The following is a 24,788-nucleotide window of genomic DNA, read 5'->3' on the forward strand; positions in this document are numbered from 1 at the left end:
TGGGATAATAATATAGACTTATGTATAGGATAGCTATGTGAATTAGAACCAAAGAATGTAAATAGATCATGCTGAGTTCCCAAAAAGTGCTATATACCAGCATTCATCTATCGGCAAACTCAGCTGGTTGAGCATCTGTCAGTTTGGAAGTGAAATTTGGCCACTCAGAAATAAGGAAGCTTTCCACATGCTAGTTGGCTTTCCAGGCATGCATAATAGATTTGTGCATTGAAATAAACAGAATATTAAAAACCAAAACCTGTCTGACAGTTAACAGGGAGTTTAGAGAGGCTGATGACACTTGGACTCCCAGAGAGAGTGAGCAAGCAAACAAGAATATCCAATAAACAGACAGAAAGACAGATCTAAAGAAGCCAGAAATCAGGCTATGTTAGTTTTATCAATGAGCAGATACAACTGAAAGAGCAAGGGAGTACTTGGAGTGCCCCCTCTCTGAAGCCCTTGACAGCCTCTAGGAAGTTTGGAGATGGATTTAGAGGTTGCTAATGTATGCCATTTAAATTGAAATGAAATTTCAGTGAATGAAATTTTAAAAACTCTTCCCTCCTTATGTTTAGAGATCTTTGCACTTCCAGAGCAGTGTCTCTGTGCTGCGATATAGAGGTTCAAGTTGAGAGAGGCAGTCCTCTTGCAGAGGAGGAGGAGGCCTTTAAGAAGGTGGGGGAGCCGTCCTTTTGCCTGACTGTACTCCTGAAATTTGCCTCTTTCCCACTCTGAGCAGCATTACAAGATTCATTTTCCAAGTTGGCTGAATCGCGAGACAGGACTTTTCCTAGTAGGGGCTGGTGTTTACTGCAACCGTGTGCTGCAGGTTCCATTTATTATTCTAATATCAAAGGGGATTTCCAATGTCCAGGGGCCTCTGCCGACTTTTAAAAACCCTCCTCTCCATACATATGTTTTATAGTTTCTGGGCAAAGAGTCAGTGAACCAATTTTGGCCTGGCTTCTGGAATCCCGTGCTGAATTACTTATTATTTACATAGAAATGTCACTGTACACAGGTCTGTGTAGAGTAGCATTTAAAAACAGCTCCCTGGCCCAAAGGGATTACCATTTAATTTACAACAGAGCAGGAGACAACATAAGGAAGGGAGAAAAGGAAGTGATCAAAGATAACAAAGGACAAATGTGAGAAAATGCAGTATCTCTGAGAGCATTTGCACTGTGGTTCCTTAATAGGTTTTTAATACGTGTGAGACCTACACATCTCACATGTACAATAAATGCCCCGTACCTTTTTAACCCACGTGAGGAGTATCTGGTCAAGGGAGGCAGGGCAGAGCTCGACTGTTGGTAAAAACCATCTCTTGTTAGGCAGACCAGTATGATTTTGATCGTATTGCAGGGCTCGATTAAATGACAGTGGTTTGCTTATGCCACACATTTGGTTCATAAGGTAAGCTTTGCCACTGGACTTTTATAGTTCTTTGCTTACCTCCTTGTATGAGATAATACACACATTGCCAGGAACTGATCTCTCCTGATTTCCTTCATGCCCCTGCTGCTAATATTTTCATCCAGGAGTCAGGCCAAGTACATAACTCATTTACAGCCTGTTGTTGCCAACCCCCCCATCCTGGTGTTGATAAATCTGGAAAGGAAATCTGCCTTTGGCCCAACACACTTATGGGCAGGGGTAGGACAGAGGCCACGAGGAGTTTGCTGCTGGCACAGTCAGGACAAAAGAGTTCGACCTCTCCCTGTTTGTCATGGTCTCAGCTTTCACGTAGTGAAGCACAACGGCTCTTTAGAGTTGGGGGGGAAAAGAATTGTGGAATGAAGAGATATATTTCACATCACACACAATTCCTGGGGAGAGGTGTCCATATATCTGGTTCAGATATCAGCCAAAATTCTTCTTTTTCAGAAATTTCCTTATTTGAAGGGTCATTTTGCGGCTCAAAGAATGCAGTGTATTTCAAAGAAAATTGGCTGGATAGAACAGACAGGCTTTCCAATACATTTAATATATATTTGTAATAGTGCCAAGGATGAAATTAGTATGCTGCATGTGTGAAATTAAGACTCTTATGACCTCAAAGTAACACTTAGAGAGGAGACTATCTACTGCTTCTGTGTGGAAACTCTTGCTCCAATTCAGCCTCTGCCATATTTGCATCAAGTAATTAAATGTTTCAGTCCAAATAGAGATGTACATAAGAATTACACAAGGATTGTCTGAGAGGAATTACCTTAAGAGACTCAGTCCCGAATTTATGGAAAAACAGAGGTGTGGGCTCCTCTGGAGGATGGTCCAGGATTCTTGCATAGCCTAGAATGAAATGTTCTACTGCGCAGGAGCTTTGCCCGCGGAAGTTCCCCACCCCATGTTTAATCCCTGTAATACCCAACACAAAGAATCATGTAGCAGATTTTGTAGGGCATGTGGGCAGGAAGTCAATAGTCAGAAGTTTTGGACTTCAACTCCCAGCTCTCCTGATCATTGCCTGCTGGCAGGGGCTTCTGAGAGTTGAGGTCCAAAGCATCTAGAGATCTCTGCCTGGTGTCCTGGAGACCTTCTGCTTGCCAATGGGGACAATTCCAGGCTAAATGGGCAAATAGTCTGGAATAAAGTAGCTCCTTCCAATGTATTCTTTTCAAGGTAACAAAGTAATATGTGTGACTCCAATTATAATTTAGCTGGAGAAAATATCACTCAGCTATCAGAAATATGAGAGGTCCTTTCATTTCTCTTACCTCTTTCCCTCCCTCCCTTTCTTCGTTCTGTCCTTCCAATCTCATTGTTCTAGCACTACTCTGAAGGCAAGGAATCCTTTTTCTGTTGGGGCCACTTTCTCTTGGATATAATCTGTCAAGGACTTCATGCCAGCAGAAGGTGGGGTTAGAGCCAACAGTAAGAGGAGTTCACACGTTATACTAAGCCTGGCTGGCAGGTGAAGAGCTGGTGGCACCTGTGCCATGGGGCAACCTGCCATTTGATCAGCCTCCTCCACAGGAGACCAAGCAGAGTGCAGCTCATCCTTCTAGTATCCACTGCTGGAATGGTAGGCAAAGGGAACAGAAGCTGCACAGTGATTTGCTTCCTCTAGGGGAGACTGAGCAGGGGACATCTTGTCATCCTCCTCTGCCTTGGTAGACTGATTCAGACAGGGATTGCTCACGTTCCATCAGCCCTGAAATTCACTGAGTGTCTTTGGTTTGTCCCTTCTCCCTTTGCCTGACAGTCTGGGGCAATAAAAGGGGGAAACTCCATGCACCATTCTTACCCTGATCATTTGAAGAAGGACAGAATACCAATTACTTAAGAATAAAGTTGTGGCATCCATGTTTCTCCTTCTTTTTGAACTTTAGATGTGCCGTTCTTAATTATGCACTGGTGCCAAGGGCTCTCTGCACACAGTTCTGCAGTAGTACACGCTTTTGTGTGAATGTGCCTACAGTTTAATAACCAAGTATTCTGTGGAATAGGGCTCTTTCTCACTTGATACTATTAGTGTGGTTTAACATCCTTCAGATTGCATTCCTTTTCCAGTGACTAGAACCCCGTTACTAAAGACACTGCCCTCTCCTGTTGCTATATATTACATCGCTCTATATCTGCCCTTAAACAAGCTTGGTATCACACTGCACAGGTTTGCACCAACCTAATACACTTATGCTGAGTTCAACTACTCAATCTCAGCTTTGTTTCACATCTCTTCCTAGCTCTTTTGAGTCCTCTCTGTCCCATTAATGACTGCATTCCTTATAGCATGATGCCTCCTTAGCCATCAGACTTCTTCTCTCTCTGCTGCTGTTTTTAATTTTTGCATTATTTTTATAAAACAATAAAGCAAAGGCTCACTTCAGCCTCACATGTGAACCCTTTAGGTGGGAATTCTGAGCAACCTACAGCTTACATGGATAGAAAGTTCCTAGCAATGGGATTTCTTTTAAATGGCTTTGGTTAAGATTTAGCTGCAAAAAGGGACAATCACTAAAGCCTTGCACATATTTACCTGGAAGTATGTCCCCCCAAATCACTGGGACTATTTCACAGACAGCAGAGAGGAAAATCTCAGTTCATGTCAAGTCTATGAATAAACTGCTGAGGCCAAGCACAGCTACCTATGTGGCACGATGCATTTGTCTGTCACATCCACAGTTCACATTCATAGGTGGGAATTTACAGCACTGGTGTACCATGAAAAAGCAGTGTGTGGTGTAAACTCTCCCAGACTGATTCGAGGAAGGACCGGAGTCTCAAAAAGAGCAAGCGAATAACCCAGATGCTCCCCTCCAGCACAGCAGCATGTTAACCATCTCAGCCTATCCTGCTTTACAGGGCTGTTGTAGGGCTAAAACGCCGCTGGAAGGGAAGGGTGGGATAGAAGCGATTGAACTGCAAAGATTATTTTGGGTACAGTCTGCATCCTACGGCAAGCAGTCAGTGGAAAAGTTCCCAGTGGTCTGAATGGCTCTCGATTGCACCCTTGGGAAGCAGCACTCCACTGATAGCTTTTGCTCTCAGTAGCAAGCCAGGCACCGCCTTAGCCCCAGCGCCTGATGAAAAGTACCTGCAAGCTAAAGGCCGCCACCGCGGCTGCTGCTGCTGCTTTAACACCAGCGCGCAACGCCATCTACCGGCCAAGAGCCGCAAGTGCCGCCCCTTCCATCCGCTGGCTTTTTGCAGACCAGGGAAAAGAAATGCACCCGTGGTGTACATGCAAGTTGTGTGCATGTGCGCGCATCCTACCCATTCCTTCCGCGAAATCGTACTTTAGTCAGAGGCTCCTTCTGACAGGAGCCTCTTCCCGCTCCTAGCCCGCTTCCGCCGCTTCGCCCTTCTGTTTCTGGCTGTCGTTCTCCCCGCAGCCGCTCCCCCCTTTTCGCAGCTCCTTTGTGCGTGCGCGTCGGATCGGTGGCCGAGGCTGCGGTAGCGCAGGAAGCGTCCTATCGGGGCCTCGATCGGGCGATGTGGGCTCGAGCAATCAGTTTCCCAGATTACTTGTATTTAATACACAATGCATCATAAAACAAATCCCTCATCCTGACAGGAAGAAAATAGAACAGCTCATGGCTCGAGCTACTCCAATTTATGGCTAAATTAAAAGAGGGAGACAGGCACCCAGAACGGTGCCAAGCAGCGGGGGCAGAAATGTACGAGGGCAAAATCGGAACCTCGAGTTTGAGCTTCCGTGGGAGAACCTTGGGACGGGGTGAAAGTGTTACCGACAAAGGTTTTCTCCCCCTCTTTCTCCCCGCCCCCCCGTGCCCAGTTTACAACTGCTGGGCGTGATGCTCGCCTTCCTTTCTTTCCCCCTCCCCTGCTGGAACAATAGCCATTATCTGAAATAACAGTTCAATGTCACAGATAACAGGCCTGGGAGACGAATTAATCATCATCTTTTGTCACTTTCCCCACCGGCCCCTGATGAGCTCCCCGCCCCCCCTTTTCTTCCTCCTAATCCATACAGAGAGAATTCGATTTGCACTTTGAAAAAGTTGGGCGGCATTGTGGAGGCGAAGTGAGGTCCTTCTGTTCCCTGGCGCTGGGACATGCCCGCATGAACGGAACGCTGCACGCATCCACACGTACGCATGGTTGGCCAGGTCGCTTCCCGCCTTTGTCTCCTTCCAGAATGCGGGGTCCGCGCTTGGGCGTGCATGCAGGCGGGACTGCAGCGCCCGTGGCTTGCTCTGCAATCCGGATTGCAGCCATGGTGGACGTTCAGCGCGTTGGGTACCGTTCAGTCCTCTTCCGCGGTGTTGCTCTGCTTTAGACGGCTTTGCGTTTGCAGTCGCTATATTTCAAGTTCCAAAGCCAAGACAATGAGAGAGAGAAAGATTGAGAGAGAGAGAGATTATTAATCCGATAGCAACATGCCTCCACCTTCTATTCACCAATTGTATTTAAATACATGTTATTTTTTCAAACACTCCATTATTATACAAAACCTATTTCAAAAGAAAAAAAAAACCCCACACGTATTTATCTTCTGGTGGGCTTTAGGAAAAGCTTCTCTTGAAGCTTTGCATGTTTTTCTTGCCAAAGGTTGCTGTTATTTAGCTTCGATACTGTTTTAAGACCTCTAGCAGAAATCGACAAAGTCTTAAACTCTAAAGGTGAATATGTGATATTATACTTGCACTCTTCATTTCACTCTTTTTCAAAATGCATTTTATGAAACGTTATTTAGAAAACTATACTGCGTCCTGGGAGGGAGGGTGAGCAGAACCATTTGCTGTATAGTTGGAAAATATAATTAAGCTCCGATCAGCAAGTGTAGAATTTTATTCATCTGTCTTGCTTCCACGGGTGATCACAATATGAGGTCCACAAAAGGTTATGCTATAATAAATGGGTTCGCCTTTAAGATGCCAGAAAACTCTTTGTTGTTTTTGCTGGAAGACAAACTAAGCACTCTGGAAATTGCTACACACCCACACACCCATTATAAAGCCGTCAGATAAGACATGCTTGGATCGCATGCGATCCTTTAAACCAAGCAGTTCTTTTCTAGACAGACAGACATACAGACAAGCTCAGTATTAAAGTATTAAACTTCATCTCATTTAATTATCGCTACCGATGCCGCTTTGCAAAAATAAATAAAGAGCAGCCAATTTGTGTAAAAGTCTCCCTGAATAAACATTTCCAGAGGGTGGGGGGGGGGGAGAGAGAGAGAGAGTTGCACTTTCCCAAACGCACTCAAAGAGAGCGAGGTGGCGATGGGACTCTCCCCGCTTCATCCTTCTCCGCCAAAGAAAAGGAGGGTGGCGGAGTTAAAAAAAAAAAAAAAATCCTCCCTTCCAAGATCTCCCCATTGGCCGCTGATTACATGGATGAAACTGACATGTTTAAAGGGGACGGGCGCATCCGTAATCAGTCTGCCCGGCGAGGACTTCTCTCTGGGCGACCTTCTTGTGACCTCTCTCGCCAGAGGAGGCTGCTGTCACTTTAAAAATTTACTGAAAGAGGAGCTGTCTGGCTTCCGATCGCTTGTGGAGGCAAAGAGGTGGGGAGGGGGCAGAGATACCTCTCCTGCGGCTCTCTCCCCCACCCACCCCACCTTCCCTCCCTCCCTCGTCTCCTCCTCTCGATGGCTGGCCCGGGCGCTCGTTCTCATTAAAGAGACAGGCAGTTCATGAAACAGAAACGCCGAGGGTTGCCAGGAGAGGGGCGGGGGCGCGCGCGGGGCGGGGGAGGGGGCGCACGGGTTTCGGCTGGGGGTGTTCCTCTCCCCAGAGGGTCCGCGACTGCGAGAGAGGCTCTTGGACAAGCTTTGAAGAGGGGTGCAGCGTGGGGAAGAGGGCGGGGGTTGGTCCTGCTTTCCACCCCCTCTGTCTGTCTTGTCTGTCTGTCTGCCTGCCTGTCTCTCTCTCTCGCGCGCACACTCCTCCTCCTCCTCCTCCTCCTCCTCCTCCCTTGTGATCTAGCAGCAAAGAAGTGAAAAGGAAGTTATTCTCCTTCTCCCTCGTTCCCTCCCTCCCGTTCCATAACTTTCTTGACGGAACATACGCGCGCACACGCCCGCAGCCCCCGATGCAGCCGGAGGGCAAGCCAGGCGCTGGGAAGAAATTAACACGCCCGTTCAGAATCAATGGGGACAATTAAAGCAATCGCCGCGCGTCCTTTGGCCCCCGCCCTGCCGCCGCCGCAGCATCCTCTTCATCATCGCCACAGCCACCCGCAGTCCCCTTCCTAAGAGCCTCCGTCGTACAGCAAATCTCCTCCGCCAAAAAAACCTCAGTAACGCTCTCCTCCCCCGCCCCCCCCCCGCGCGCAAGGACCCTGAGAACTTTTCAAGCGAGGAGAAGGAAAGTTTCCCCTCCCAACAAATGCCGGAGAAGGAAACCAGGAGGCAAGTGAGGAAGCAGGACCTGCAAGACTCCGCCGGCTTTCAGAGGCGCTCTTCTTTGGCGAGCGGCGGCGGCGGCGGCGAAAGCGCGTCGGGGGGGCGCGCGCGGGCGCGCGTGGGCGCAGCAAGGCGAGCTCCGGGGCTGCGGACGGCCACTGCCGCGTGAAGGACTTTTTGCCACTATTCCGATTATTGCGTTCTTGTTTCGCACCCCTCCCATTTTCCAGCGTTTCCTTGCCCCCACCCCAGCCCACCCCCGCGAAAGGAAGGCTCTGGGCAAGCAGCGGAGCTGGCGATCTGAGCTGGGCAAGGTAAGAGGAGCCGTTGCCAGGAGATTGCTCGAGCCAACGAGTCATAACAAAAAAGTGTGTTTCCATGTGGCCCGGGCACTTTCGCTCTCGCCTCTCTCCCTTCCTCTCCTGCCTCTCTTTCTGGGCTCCTTCTCCAGTCCCCTTTGTAGATTTCGCTTGAAGAAGGAGGGAAAAAAATTGTGGAGATCTTTCTCTGTCTCTCCCCCCTCCCCCTAATCTGCAGCCTGCTGGCGTCTGTCTCTGGGGCAAGCGTGATACGGGGGGGGGGGGGGGGAAGGGGCGGTGGGGGGGGCGTAACTCGGACGGGGGGGGGTGCCCGTCCATCTGTCCTAGGAAAGGTGTAGCTTACCCAAACCCAGACTCTCGCCCAAGCAAGCAGCCCCGTGAGCATTGGGCACAGGTAAATGCTACTCTACCCAAATTGCTTCAGGAATGGGGGGGGGGGGGGAGGGTGTAGAGGAAGGATCGCCAACTGCAGTCACAGATGTGCCATACCATGGCCATAGTTCTGAGAGTACGTGAATGCGAACTTAGAAACAAGGAGAAATGAGATGTGGTTCTTGGAACGTCGATAGCATTTTGCTTTAAGAGGCTTCAAACTTTGCTTTCGGTATATTTGAGGAAGAGGAAGGCCACAATTGTATTTCGGTCTTATTTAACCCTCTGGGTGGGATAAGGGATGCTTCTTCCTCTCCTCCTCCTCCTCTTTCAGAATAAAGAATCAACATGAGTTAAGTCCGGCTTCTAGGCTCTCGCCTACGCCACAATAACAGTCAGTCACTCACATCAGATTTGGTAGGAGAGAGGCTGGGAAAGTGAAAGATTTAAGAAGTTTTAACTTTTCCAGCGAAAAGTGCAGCAAAGTGTTCAAACACAACGACTGAAAAAACCAAGTAAGTGAACAAACTAACTCCAGTCCCTGGACGTGAACTTTACACTTCAGTTGCTGGATTAAATTCATCGGTGACAGTTGGACTCGAAAGGAAGTCAACACGAAAACGAATTATATAAAGGAATTAGGTCTGGAACTGGAAAGCTTTTCCCCTTTGCTCTCCACGTGCCTCGCCCCCCCCCCCCCCACTTCCCGGAGTGCACTTGATTAATATACCTTCTGAACCCTGAATGGAGATTTGAGGAGTTGGATCTCTTAATAAATGTGTGGAGAGAATGGAGGGTCAGAGGGTGTGTGCAGAAGGAAGGAGAAGGGCTTGCAGACTAGGCTCATCTTCACTTTATGGCCTGATCCATCCTGTTTTCCTTCTTTTCAGGAAGTGGCTCAAAGGACAGGAGGTTGCTCCCCCCCCCCCCCATTTGAAGTGTCTTCTTCTGTTTCTTTGCCCTCTGCCAGATATTGTTGACATTTCTCTTAACTAAAGAAAGAAAACTGTTTCTGGAAACAAACGCTTGTCGACTGGATATCATCCTTGGGAATGGGCCGGTTTTTGTTTTTATTTGTTTTCTTCTGGACTTCTGTCAGAGTCTCAGGTGATGACAGGAGGTCGGGGCATGAGGGTTGGGCTCATCCTCTGGGAAATACAAGTCAGTTTTGCTCTGGAAACTCAAATGCCAACTTTTCTTTCCGTATGCAGTGAGATGTTTGGCCGGAATGTACACAATTCCATGTGTAAAGATTCCAGCACTTAGTCTGCCTGGGGAAGCTGACTTTGAAGTGGCTTACCCCCTGGCAATCTCTATAGTAAAGTCCCTATTTTTGGTGCATGCATTTAAAAAGAAACAAAGCCAAGCAAAATTGGTGGCACCCTTGTTGGTGTAACTGCCCGCTGGTTAACAAAACACACAAGAGGTACTTTCATAGTGCCTCTTGCCTTGTGCCCTGCGCTTCGTCTGCTTTAAGTTTGTGGAGAGTTAATGATCTAAAACTACTTCTGGGTGATTACCTGAGCTCTTTGTGAAAACTGCCGTTCGGCTCAGGAAATGTGCCCTGCAACTTTTGACTTTAACCTTCAGGTGGACCCGATAAAGCTGCCTTTGCACTAGGCTCATTCTGATTGGATCTGGTGGATGAGACTGTTTAGTCTTAGATAGGAAATGTTCTGTAGATTTTGATTAACTAAAATGCTAAACAGTACCAGGATTCTTTAGATAGTTGATCTGGAGGCCAGAGCAGCTTTTTATCCAGATGTGTTCAAAATCTTTCTTTTTTATTCTCCCCTTTTCTGTCCTTTTCATCAAACTGCTTTGTGTTTTGTTTTGTTGCAGCTTTCTACTAGCAAGTGGTTAATATCTTTTCTATATAAAATACACTATTTTTAACAATAGTTCTGACATGGTTGCTTGGAATTTCAGGTTAGGCCTCACACCAATTATGATATCATATTATATTAATTCATCATTTATCATAATATTATTCTTATGTCACATCATTTCTAATGTAACCTGTAGCACTCATATTAAGTTTCCTTATTATGCACATATATGAAACCATTGGGAGGCATGTGCTAAACATTGTCACGTTTTGAACAAGTGTTTACATTTTATTGCATTTATTTTCTTTGGTGTGGTGTAAAAGAGGCCCTATTATTAGCCAAATCCTGCAATTTGCTGTGATTAAAGGGAAATGGTTCAGGCATTGCATACAATATGGAATGCTAGGAAGAGATTAAAGCTCTAAAAACTAAACTTTATTTAGTGGTTAGTATTTTGGAAGGGAAAGCTGCATTAACCATGAAGTGCTAAAGGGCAACACCATATATATGAGGCTAATCGTTTTTGTATTTGTTTGCCAGCTTGAAAAAAGTTCCAAACTTAATTTAAAAATGATTGAAATCATCACAATTGCTTTATGTACATGGTAACAGATTTGCTTCATTACAATTCTCTTATAGACATTATTTCACCAATTTTTGATCACAGATAAACATGTTTGTGGGAACATCCCACAACAAATTGATTGCTTCTTTAATTAGTGCCCTTGTTTGATCTAATCATTTTTCTGAAGTCTACTGAAGAAACATATTTTGGTATAAAAGGGGCTGGAACCATTCTTCATTTGTTTATTTTAAGAGCACTGATTTGCTTTTTTCATTAGTGCTGCCCAACCAGTCAGAAACAAATTACTGTTTTGTATTCTTTCCTTTCTAGATCTTGGATGAGTATTACAATGTGAAATTCTGCATTGATGCCAGTCAGCCTGATGTAGGAAACTGGCTGAAGTATATCAGATTTGCTGGATGCTATAATCAGCCCAACCTTGTTGCATGTCAAATAAGAGATCAGGTATGTAGTGAAAATTTTCTGAGCTTACTTTTCAAAGCTTTATGATATCCTTGGGAGAAAAACAAAATAGCAGCCAACCTCAAGTAGACGGTGCGGTGTATTTGTTGTTATGGAAAAGCACCTATATGAAAAGCAGGACATGGGTGGTGGTTATTATTTTTTTAACCAGAAACAGCAGATTTTTTTGACCACTTTATTAGCCTTTCCATGCCTTTTATGTCAAGAATGGGGCATGCTCTTTATATAATTCATGCACACATGAAGTGAATACGTTTCTCTTTATTTCTAATATTTTCAGACTAATTTTCTGGGTTAAGCATGGCATGTAATTGTGTATTTAAAGCTTATGAAATGCTATTTGGTACAAATCTCAATTAAGGAAGGTGAAAATATCATCCTGAATATGCTTGAAATATCTATTACCTATAAATACTAACACACATTTTCCTCAAACATTTCACATATGTGCTGCTCAAAATATAGAGCAGCATTAGATAAATTTGTATAGCAATGGGATGTTAATTACATTTACTCCTTTAAAAAACATCTGGAATGGAGCCAGTGAAATTACTGAAATACGTTCTTGCATTGTATTGGTATAACATTGTCTTATTTGTCTGTGCATTCCCTCTTCAAGGGGCATACTAAGTTGTGAATATAAAATAAATGCAATTATGCCACTTTTAAATTAATGGAGTTAAGTTAAGGATTAAAGGGTTCATTGATTTTTTTACAGCTGCCAAAGTAGTGGACAATGAACTACATTTATCCTTTTTAATATTAATAAAGGCATCACTGTGGATAGTAGCAGCTACCTTGGTCCTTTTTTAATCAAATAATTAATGAAGGCAGCAATTGGTACACACATTTACCTGGAAGATACACCACTCAATTCAGTGGGACTTACTTCTGAGTAGACATGCTTAAGATTGTGCTGTAAATTAGGTAGGTGGGCTTTAAAGATTATCCATAGCTGATTTAATTGCCTTGACGTGGCAGGGTAAAAATGACAAGTAGACACAAAGCTTCAATTAGAAGAATTTGATTTCAATCAAATTCTTTATGTCAGTATAGTCGATGTTATATACTCTGTCACTGACAGCAAGGTACACATTTACAAAGCAAAATAACACAACGTATTTTTAAAAATGTGATTGGATATTTTTTCAAGCACAGAATTTTTAAGGCTCACCCAGTAAAAGCGTAGAAAAAGACTGTACAAACAGGAGAACTGGATCTTATCGGTTTTCTTGCCGACCACATGGTTCAAGTAAAGAAGCAATAGAGACCATTAGCAAATGAAATATACATTCTGAAAGTTGCAGTCTGGTTTGCAGAGAAGAGTAATCCATCCTGAGATTGTGCAGCCGGTTGCAGAAAGGAAACGACAGTGCTGTGCTCAATTTATTTTTACATATAGTAAAGCTTGGCTTGGGGAAAAAAGTAAATATAGTAAATAAATCCAAACGGATTTAAAGGGAGAAATGGCTTAGGGCCTGCATCTTGATAATGTTCTAAAAATAACAAAACATGTGTCAGGCCAAAATACAGTTAGAATATGCAACAGTCACTCCACTGTATGCATACAGTTTGGAATCCACATCATGGAATTTGTTACTTTTTAATGTTTACATTTTTCACTTTTGGCAATGGCACTTGTACTCCTGCCAACAACTTTTTAAAAAATTCATTATAGATATATTTATTTTTGCTCCGTCCTGTGCCATTTGAAGCTCCACCATTATGTAACTGATTGTTCTTCAAATCTGTGAGGAACCAGTTGCCTTTTACATAGTATGTTGTTAAATAGATGGAGGAAAAGTAGTTATTCATATCTCTGTACATGGTCAACAATTATACACAATCTATTCTAGTACTTGACAGGATGGACTGCAACCCACCAAATATATCCCAAACACATGATTCTAATTAAGTCCAAGGTAAACATGTTTCGAGTCAGGGTACACATTGGGGTACTCAGTGAGGTTCAGTTCAAGTGCTTTCCCTGCAGCTAGCTGGCCCTTTTCTGTTATTCCAGCTCAAACTTGGAGCAGGCAAGCCTGAGGGGCAGCAAATTAAGAGGGCCCAAACTTTGAACTTTGTAGTATGTGTCCATCTGTGTGCATAGACAGGAAGCTGAAAGGGTGTAGATCTGTACTGGTGTAGTTCTGTAAGGATTCTAGGTAGCCCACACACCACAAAACAACACAGTGCCACATAACAAAAAGCATTCATCAAGGAGGCATTAAACGGAGCATACATGTCCAGTATTTGTGGGTGGTTGGAGATACCAACTTTTATTTCAGGAAGGTCCAAGGAAGTTTGAATATAAGCAAGCTGTTTCTAATGCTGGACTAAAACATCCACCAGATCTGTTGTTTCATTCTGTTCTCCATAAGGAATAAGGTCTGCCAACTAGTGAATTAGTTCTACTCATCACATAAAAATGTTTTAATAAATAAATAAATAAAGAATGCCCCCATTGAATGAAATATATTAGAGACTCCTGAGACCAGGAAAAGGGATTCTTGATCAGCAATAACTGTGTCAACCTCTAATTACCTCAAATCGCCTGTAAAATTCACAAGCAAATGCTGGAATGGGAGAAGGCTGTTGCTTTCAATATGGGGAGCCAAGGCCGAATTCATCTTTAGAGTGCCGAGGGCAAAACTGAAAGGCAGGCATGATCTGTGGGCTCAGTGTTCAACTGAGAGGTTATCCTTTAACATGCAGAGAAAGAAAAACAATTTTTGTTGTTGTCTATGGTTAAGCCGCTCTTTTTATTTGTCAAAGTTCTTTGCTTTCCTTCTTGCACTGTCACACTCGTTTTCTTGTCTACGGTCAGATTTCATCACTCTGGATCAACTTTACAAAGGTCTGGGTTCCTTCTTATAATGATGTAAATAAGCCCTAGTAAGATGAACAGCTCAAGAATAATGGGATGCAGTCAAAACATGTATGCTGAGAGCAACTCATATTTCATTTGATTGGAAGTAGAGCAGGACTTTTAAGACTGGATGGGGGATAGATTCCTTCCCCCACTCCCAGTAAAGTTGATCTAGAATTTCCCAGCTCTGTCCTATTATCTCCTGTCATGTCTAATAAGTCTTAAAAGTATGTAATTCAAGATGTTCACAAATAATGAATTCCAAATACTGTGCAATTGGTTGCCGTATTTGTTGTTTTTTCTCTGCACCAGGGTACCAGCATTTCTTACAATTCAAGGATCTTATCACCTATCTTTCAGTGGAATGCATTTTCCCGTCTAAAGTCATTCCAGAGTTTATAACAGATGGCGCAAACATGTTAGGAGTTAATTTTTATTTATCCTTTTATCTTGAGACTGGAAAGAAATCAACCCATTTATTATCATGGTTTGGGACACATTTGTGTGCATCTTTGTATGCTTTCTAGAAGCATCATTGTGTTCAGTACCAAATGCAACAGTAGCTGTTCTGGGGGAAAAATATCTTATGCAGAAATTTGTACTTCATGTAGTTCTATGTGGCTTTATAGAACAGAGGTGTTTCTTTTTAAAGTAATAACTGAGACAACTTAATTTAGTATCTATTGAATACTGACTTGTTAAAAACTTGGATTTGTGTGGCAGATTGAGGAAAATGCATTTTTAAAGCATTTAAATGTAAAAACGCCTGCTTTCCAGGTGGTAGCGAGGTATATATTTATATGTTAAGATTTCCAGAATTCTTAAAGGAAGTAGGGCAGTGACCATACCTCAGAGAAGTAGGCAGCTAATGTTGGGTGTGCAGTACGTCACCACAATGGACTTTTTTATTAGCTGTAAAACAACTGTACCTGCTCTCGTGCAACATGTGTTATAGACTTTGTGTGATGTTGATCTTAAAAATATGAAAGTTTAGGCGCAAAAGAACTTGGACAAAATGCTACTGAAAAGAGAAAATTTAATTACATTAATGAAAAAAGCTGCAGTCTGATAATCTTCATGTTAACTTGGAAGTTAGTCCCAGACAACTTCCCAGATAAGTGTGAAATTCTAAATGCCCTTACTAGGGAGGAATTCTTATTGAATGCAGCAAGACTTACATTTGAGTAAACAAACTTACAATTACTTTCTAAGTATGACAAGCATAGCAAAGGCATCTTTTAAAAGATAGCAGAATGTTCCATAAGCTTAAACTAGACCATTGAGCAGTTTTCGAAACCAGTCAGGGGGTATGTTACATTTTAGATATTAAAAACATATGTTTTATATATGTACTTACATAACAAAACATTTCTTCATATGATGGCGAATGGTGAAAATATCAAATACATCTTTAGAGCTCATGCCAGCATTAGATTACTAGAGGGATTTTTGCCTGCTTTGCATTACAAAAATCATGTTTTACTATACCTGGTTGTATTCTACTGGGAAGAAACACTGTAGGACTATTATATAGTCAAACAAGTGTAATACAACTATTTTAAAATCTTTTTTTAATAAACCTCTTCCAATCTTCTTAAAGGCTAGTGCTTTGTGTTGTAAAAGATTTAAAACATTATTACTTTTGTGTACTCATGTGCACATCCACACATACACAGATGTTTTCTAGTCAAGAGGCTTTTTAATATTTTTTGATGATATGCTGATATATATCAATTTCATTTAGGGCTCAAGTCCATCAAAAGCTGTTTATGTACAGCCTTATCCATAAGTTGGAGTACTTGAATTTAATTAAATGTACCCTGATTCCTTAATAGATTTGCATATATGTTCGTGTGATTGTTTTAAGTGCCATTTTTGGTATGTTATGGCTATAGACTGGCATGTTGTCATCTGTACTTAAGTCATTCTAAGAATAGCTGATTTGAGTGTAGGACTGGGGGACTGTATGGCACATATTTAAATCCAGTAGTTTCACTGGTTTGGGGAACAACTTGAATGCAGTCAGGGTGGCCACATATTTATCTTTGAAGAAGATGCACATTTAGGAACATTTACTATAGTTTAAATACAAATAGTGAGAAATACTGTGCCCAGATGACCTGTGTGCTGCTCCGTCTAATGTCCAGGTACAAACTGTAGATGGGAAACTTCAAGGCCTTTCTCTGTTCTCCTTCCTTTTGGTGCTTTGACTTTAAACCAGACTTGAACTGGCCAGTCATTCAAACAGAGGACTGTCCTCTGTAAAGTAAGACATGTGGCCACCACAACTGCAGTCTTCTGGATCACACTTTTGCGCTGAGTGGGATCATTCAGTAATAAGTAGATGGTGACATTCAGAACTTTAACAGTACTGTGTTGACCAAGGTACCTTGAAATTAATAGGTTTCACTGCTGATTTTCATGGTAACTGCTTAGAGAACGAAATAGTCTTCAGAAATAACAGCAACTAGTTACATAGGTTGAATTGTTGGTGCCTCAGGGTTGTATCTGACCCACTGAATGTGTTTTCCCCTCCCCACTGTAAACTCTGGAAGCTATATGCTGTTTCCACATTTGACAATATACCCATATATGACCAATTATTTTAGAGCGAAAGAGAGAGAAAGTTTTTCGAGAGGCAGTCTGGGGTCCTTTTCCCATAACTTATATTGCCCATTCTGGCTATAGAACTCTTTCATGTCCTGAAGTGGCCTAAAACTGGAAGTGAATTTTTAAAGAAACTTTAAGTCACTGCAAATCTTGCCAGTGCACATTGAGAAAATTTGGGCATCTAGCCCTTAATCGGCACAATCAGACAAGTATGCAGTTCTCTCTAAGTGAAACGAAATTTGTTGATGGGAGATTATCTAATAATCTTTACAAGCATGTAAGAAATAATAGAGAGGATTAAAGATGCCTACAGTGAAAATGCTAAGCTGTAATTCACTTAGTGGTTTCTGCCAACTCCTTTTGTTCAATGATGTTGTTTTTTTTTTCTTTTTTTCTTTTCTAAATGGCATTTGTATAACAGAGGCGAATTCACCTTGAATTCTACTCAAGGTGGTGTTCTGTTGATAAAGTATTCCAGGAACATTTAATTGTTCAATGTTCCCATTTCCTTGACACCATGTGGAAGCCTTTGTTTTTTGGGATCTATCACATTGCATGTGAACATGTGGACCACAACCAACAAAACCACAATTGATATTTACTAGGGTTGGTTTGTTTTTTGTTTTTGTTTTGCTAAACTTAGCAAAGAGGATTCATACGTGAATGTGAACATTGTGATGGAAAGACCCACCATAGGAATGGTCCCCCAACATCAGATATGGGTTACATTAATTGTCTAAGGAGCAAAAGGTCATGACCTAGCAAGAAGGTAAAGATGAATTAATTCAGAAATCTCTCTGGGAATAAAATAATTAATTCTTGTTATTGCAACCCTGTCCCTGTTAAATCGGAAGTAAGTCTCACTGTGGTCCAATGAGGCTTAGTTTTTGGCAAGAATGCTTAGATTATGGATTCAGAAGGCCCATAAGTGTCCACTACACCTTTTAGAAGTTTAATAGAAAGAACAACATATGGGAGGATGCTAAAAAAACTGGATTTGACTGAATGAAGTTGCTTTATCTATTTTTGCAATGTCTCTACTAACTTCCCAAATAGATTGCTCAATGCAGTTACCAAATACAACCAGTATGATTTATTGGACTTGGGGGATCTTGCTTATATCTTTCACTTGCTCACAAGTGAGCTTTGGTCAGCCTTTGTTACCTACCCTAATCTAGCTTTTGACTCTGTTGTGAAGATAAATTGGCTACTTTGAATTCCTTGGAAAAAGGATGGGATATGAATGTGAAAATGAGAAAAAATAAAATCACAAGTAATTATCAAGTAACTTAATAGATCAGACTAACAAGCAAATCAAGAACACAATAGAAGGGAAGCTTACACTGAGATGTTTTCATTAAGTCATCTCTCAGCAAGCCCCTTCTAGCACATCAGTCCTGCAATCATTCCTGAATGATTGGACTGAATATACTTTAAAGACTATTTCTACTATCTCTTGTACCTTTATCAGCTAAAAGCTATAACATCCACTGAAGGGAAGATTAAACGGTATCCTTAATGACTGTGCTACAACTTTGCAAATCTTCTGTCACTGAGAATCTTCAGACAATCAAATGTTTAATATGCTTTTGCCAAAGGGTTGTGGGCTTCTGGTTTGCTCTGGTTTTCATATATAGTATTGTATGTTCTAGCTCTTTTTTCTTGCTGGATTTATTGTGTCACGCTTAAAATGTTTCTGCCTGCTTGTAAAAGGCTCAGACCAAGCTTGAAAGTGGTTGCAATTTAGAAATTGTTACCAATTCTGATATATAGGTGCCCAGTGCTTATCTGTGCATGATGCACTGACTGAGTGTCTCAGATTGGGTGGATGCTTGTTGGGGTAAAGAGAATTCAGACCATGAATTACTGTTGTCACATGATACCTTTAAAAGGGGGTGGGGTGAGGGAGAACAGAGTTGTCCTTGCATTAATCATACCTCAGACATAAAATGGTCAGGGCCACAAAGCCAGAGAGCATTTCACAGAAGCAGTTGCAGAAAACTTTCATGGACTTCAGTCTCCATGGTGAATGAAGTGCTTTATTACCTGTGGGTCACTTTGCTATTCTGGAAGAAGAGAATTATTTTGCTGGGTCAAACCAAATGCCATCCAGTTGTGCCTCTTGTTTTAAGTAGCAGCCACCTAGATAGTTTTGGAAGTTCATAGGTAGGGCCTGAAGGAGGGGATGGCCATGAAAAACACTGAGGGAAAGTTAGCATCTTCCTCTAGACAATATTTGGAACTGGAGCCATGGAAGCAGAGACACAAGATAGGATATGTGTAGCCGTGCTTCAGCTGTTTACAGTAATGTCTCAGTCCTGGGAAATATCCTGAAAGAATCGAGTGTAGCACATCCTTCTCATTTCCCATTGGCTTTGGTTGGATCCAACCCTTGTTATTGTTTTGAACATGGGAGGTGAAAGGATGGTAGCACACAGCCAATTTTGCTATTTAATTCAATCCTCCTACAGCCAGTTGGGAATGGACACAAAATCTACTCTAGAAAGTATCTCTGGAGGATTGACAATCTCTGTCACTCCTGCTTGGAAAGGGCATCCCAAAATATTTTGCTTTCTGAGACAAACAACAAGAGGGTGCGACCAGATTAACTGTTAAAACTGTGAAGGGAGCGACATCCTCCACTTCATCTGAGGTCAGCAAGCTAGCAGGGATACAGGACAGGCTCTTTTAAAGGAGAGGGGCAACCAGGGGTGGTTACTGTCATACCACTTCCCAGCATTGGGGGTGGCTGTTTTACTGTGCCCAGTGGTAGTACAACCCTGCCTAGCAATGCGGGTTCTACACATTTCATTTTTTAGATTTATATCCCTACTTTTTTCCTACCAAAAAACCCAAAAAACACCAAGTGGTTTATGTAATAGTCTTCCTCTTGTTCTCAATCTCATCCCCACAACAACAGCTCTGTGAAGGAGGTTGGGCTGAGAGCCTGTGACTGGCCCAAAGCCACCAGGTGGTTCCATTGCTGAGCAGGGATTCGAACCCAGATCAGCTAAGCCCCAGTCCCATGCTCCTGAGCACTACAGCACCCTGGCTCTACACATGGAACAATTAATGGATATGTTTGTTGATCAGACCACATCAAGGGCTTCTGCAGCAGGATCATTTATCAAGCACAGCGGTCTTTTATGTTTATATGCCCTCTTCTTATGCAGTCCTCAGGTGACCAGCTCTCAGAAGACAAAAAGGCCAATTCTGTACTTTCCTCTGGGGCCTAACAAGGTGTGCTGGAGGGGTCAGATGTGAAGAATGAAAGCGTGTGTGGCTAGGATGAGTGAAGAAGGTTTCTTGTGCCATCCATTCTTTCCCTTCTTTCCTTTCCCACAGTTGCTCCAGGTGAGACTCACTCTAGAATCAGAGCCCAGTTGAGGCAAGTGTGACACTGGTGGATGTGGGGAAAGGTTCGCATTCCTGCCCACAAGCTGCTTTTGCAAATAGAAACATAGAAACACAGCGAGTCAGAAGGGGTTTCCGGGGCCATCTAGTCTGACCCCTGGCTCCAGCCAGCTTTCACTCCCAGCTTTAAATCGATAATGGCAGACCTACATTTAAAGAGCTGGATCTGGCTTGTTACCATCTAGTGAAGCTATCAAAGATGGAAAACTATATGCACTGACGACCTAGCACATTCAGTGTGTCCCAAACTGGTATTTGGGATAAAATGTATACCGAAATAAATGCACATTAAACATTTGAAAACTAACTCCACAATTTGAAGAGGGAATGTGATGGGTCAGATCTCCCAGTGAAGGAATGAAATATTGGCAGCCTCTAGCATTAGGCTGATCCTCCCCATGGCAAAGCTTACTGGTGGGCTTTGATACCTTGAAATTGCCTGAGCTTTGATGGCTCTTACTTCTTGGCCTTTTCATTCCATGCCACCAAGTTTATCCAGTTATGCAAAGAAGTGACGGTGAACGTTAATGGAAATTTTCTCCAGGTCAGTCGTCAAGCATTTGCTGTCCCTGTGTACAAACTGCAGTAGGAGAGCTTTTTTTTTTTAGTCTTTGTGTATTTATTTATTTAAAACATTTCTATGCCGCCCCCATCACAACAAAGCCTCGGGGCAGCTCACAAAGAATACATAAAACATACAAAAATAATAATAATATAACAATTAAAAGAAGAAAAAACAACAACATTTAAAACCCCCCAGTGCATTCTCGGCTAATAATTTTAAAATCCTAATTAATACAATAATTTAGCAATTAAAATAAGTTTTAAATAAAAAGGTCTTAGCCTGATGCTGAAAAACAAATAACGACGGCGCCAGGCAGACCTCTCTGGGACCTCTCTGGCGCCACCGCAGAGAAAGCCCTCCTCCGGGTACTCACCCTCCTAATATCATTCACGGAGGGTTCCCAGAGAAGGGCCTCTCCCGCAGATCTCAAGGGGCGGGAGGGCATATATGGGCGCAAGTGTCCCTTTAGATATCCAGGTGTGGGGAGGGTCCATTCAGAACTATTGACTTGCATGTCAGTGTGCCAACTTGCTGTCTCAGGCAGAAGAACAGCGCTGCTGAAATCCTAGCCCTGTAATGATATTATTTAGACTGCAGGAGGCCTCTTGGCTGTGTAGACGAGCAGGCTGATTCTACTTTGCTCACATCAGGAAGAGGAAGAGTCAAGTATGGGCCCAATTTCCACAGAGACCTGATTCCCTGTCACTTAAGGACAGGAGAACAGCATGTACTGAAAAGCAAGCTAGCCTCCCACGGCACTGAGGCAGGTTTTTTCCTGTCCAAGATTTGCAAAGTGTAAAATGGATCGCCCTCAGGGAACCATGAGGAACAATCTCCAGGCCTCAAATTAATTCTGCATTTGGGATGGGTAAGGGGGGAGGTAAGCCCCCCTAATCTCCTCCCCCTGGCCAGTGTATAAAAGGTGTTCTGGGAATCTGATGTGAGTTTGCTATTAACAGGTCCTTTTGGGCTATCTGTGAATTTTTTTTGAGGCAGGATAGAAAGCAGAAAAAGTATGAGGATGCATTCTGATCAGTGCAAGTTTTACAGTTGCATTACAAATGCAAAGAACCAGAAAAGGCAATTTAGGTATGAAAATGTACTAAAAGCAAGTCAGGGCTGCAAATTTGCATTCCACTTCAACTGCCATGACTTCCTTGCAAAAACTCAAAGGTGGTACTTAAGGGTTCACAGAGGGTTGTTAGATCTATAGTTCTGTTTCCAGGAATACGTTTACTTAAATACCCATAAGCAGACAAGAAGTTTTGAGTAAGAATTGTTTAATTATTTTTAAAATTTATACACCATGCCTATAGTCCTGTTGGGACTCTTTGCACAATGTACAATTCCATTAAAACCAACAATAAAATAAATTGCTCCATAAAATACTACATTACAACAACATGGACATGGACAGTATAGCTGTGTGTGTGTGTGTGTGTGTGTGTGTGTGTGTGTAATTAAAATACCTGGAAAATAGAACAGTCTTTGCGTGGTGCAGAAACACTAGTAGTGAAGGTGCCAGGCGGTCTTCCTTGGGGAACCTATTCAAGAGGTGAGGTGCAACCATGGACAAATGTAATCTCAGAAAGTTGTATTGCTAGGCTCCCAAAAGTTCAGGTCCCAAGTACATAGGATACAAATCTGCAAATTTAGAAAGCATTAGTAGGATTTATTTTAACTTTGCACAGCCAATTGCAATCTCATTTAAAGTACACAAAATACAATAAATTGTTTAATTAAACTGCATTCCCCAAGGTGTTCCAAATCAGAAGTCCCTCTTCAGTTGCAATTCATTTGTGAACAACTGGCCAAAAAGAGTGGCTGGTGAGGTCTGTCTCTGTCTGTCTGTCTGTCTTTCTATAAGCCCTTCCCAGCCTTCTTAGTACGATTAAGCTTTTTCAATAGGATGTTGGGATCATTGGAGATGATTCATCCTTTCCTTCCCAGCTGTCATTTCCCTTGAAAACTGCCCCTTGAGTCACAGTTTTACAGAGGAAAGAGACTTTCACTGGCATCAGAAGACACTCAATAGACTGGGAAAAAGATCCAGGACACTGGTAACTAGATTTGCACTGGAGCCCTTTGGGCCCAAGCCTAGCGGTGCTCCAATCTTATGAGACTGGGAGAGACAGCCAAGGAAAGGAGGTTCTATAGAGGACCACTCCTGGGTTCACAAGAATAAAAGGGGAGTTTAGTAAAACTCAAACCCAGCCAGTCCCTTGTCCTGGATTTGGGAGCCCATGGGTAAGATGCTATCCATGGACACCCTCTCCCCAGCTAGCGAAACCTCCTCCTCGTTGCCACTCCCCACTCATGTTCTTCTTCCTAGAGTGGCCATGTGGCCTCTGCTACGGTTTCTTTTTGAATGGTTGTCCAGACCAAGTACACTTGAAAGAGGAAGAACCATAAGCAAAAAGCAAAGGGGCTTTGAAATCTCCCATCAACTTAGTAGCACCCACTCAGAGTCAACCCCCATTTTGGTAAGATGTTCTGTTTAAATCACTGCCACGACTTACAGATTTGCATCAATATCTATCGATCTGTGCCCTTTTTGGTAATGCAATTCCTCTATCGGATGATGCATCAGTTGCCTCGCAGCCTGTCCCAGTCAGCACTTGTTCCTCTAGAGAAAGAACAAGGTAGGCCACTCACTCAGAGAGGGTCGGTCGACTGCAGCAGCAGGACAGGCTGTGGATCTCGGCAATGCCAACTTCAAAATACCACGCGGCTGGCTACTATTCTCAGCATAAAAGGCTGGATTCCTTGTAACTGAAATCAGCTGTGATCAAAGCTGGTAAAAGGAACCAGGATGTTAAGAAAACTAGTCAGTCACACTAGAAGCCAGATAAAATCCGTTCGGTCTCAAGCCATTCTGGTTCTTGCACTTCAGGATATAAGCCATATGATATTATTAAGCTATTATGGTCCTGGTGATAAAAAAGACAAAGGGACGTAAGAGGAAAAGCATGGTTGACATAAATTCAAACAAAAGCCTATGATTTTATGTACATAAGGAACTACATATGGTGTGTGCATGTATACATACATACACATCTCAGCGCAGCTTTGTACATTTCAAGAGAAAGTGGGGGAAGTTCTGCCAATTTTAAAGATAAAAGGACTGGTTCCACAAAAATAAGAACTTTAAAACAATCTTTCTTCTCCTGACATAATGGTAACATCCGCCTCTTTTCTGCACAGTTGTGCTTTGCTTAATCTCTTGGGAGATTATGTGAAATGGATATTTGCCACTTACTCTGGATGAACTATGGCTGGGAGTGTTGGGCAATTTCATAGACTAGAGTGACTCCTTATGATTACATTGCGTGCGCCAGGACTGGTCTCTGGCCTTGGAAAGAGACGATGAAAGTAAGCCCTGGTGTAGTTTGCTTCAAGTATCTAATATCCATAAGATCTGCCCAGTTGCAAGCTGTCTTGGAAATCACACATCTTAACTTGGTGGGTCAGATCAGTGGGGATTCATTGTATTTCCTTATCTAATTGCCATGGTAAAACACTCTGTCCCTGCTCTGAGGCACACTTTTTCTCCTTACTACTTCACATGTTTCAGGGCCTACACTAGATCAGAAGTTCTGGGGCTGAGACTAGGTGAGCCCTGTCTCTCATCAAACCCTGATTTAAAACATATCTGCACCCATACCTGAGCTTCCTGTGCCATTGGAATAGATGCTTTACTTCTAAAAGCTTGTGCACATACACAAATAAAAGAGTTAATCAAATGGGCAAAACACAAATTCTTCAATCAGCATGACTGATGTCTTTGTGCCAAGGCTTTGTTGAGACATGTAAACAAATTGTCACTTTCCCCAGAACTAGTATGGTGCTCTCTTAAACTGTTCCTGAGCTGCTGAAAGCAGATGGAACGACATTTATTTACAATTGTAAATAAAAGAACTCAGACAAAATGGAGTAGGA

At 42.7% G+C, this 24,788-nt stretch overlaps 1 protein-coding gene across 11 annotated transcripts in view; it reads left to right on the top strand.

Annotated features, from left to right (window-relative positions):
* Positions 1-24,788, top strand: part of MECOM (MDS1 and EVI1 complex locus) — a 522,613-nt gene that overhangs the window by 427,164 nt on the left and 70,661 nt on the right. For 9 of the 11 annotated variants that reach the window (XM_044434483.1, XM_044434485.1, XM_044434486.1 and 6 more), the window contains exon 3: positions 11,239-11,373. In XM_044434483.1, coding sequence (XP_044290418.1) covers positions 11,239-11,373 — 135 coding nt within the window. Of the gene's footprint in view, positions 1-7,875; positions 8,137-9,526; positions 9,622-11,238; positions 11,374-24,788 lie in introns of those variants that run through there. The other 2 variants (XM_044434491.1, XM_044434492.1) reach the window with 2 other exon arrangements.

The sequence above is a fragment of the Varanus komodoensis genome, unplaced genomic scaffold (assembly GCF_004798865.1).
Source record: "Varanus komodoensis strain SLA01 unplaced genomic scaffold, ASM479886v1 scaffold28, whole genome shotgun sequence".
NCBI classification, from domain to species: domain Eukaryota; kingdom Metazoa; phylum Chordata; class Lepidosauria; order Squamata; family Varanidae; genus Varanus; species Varanus komodoensis.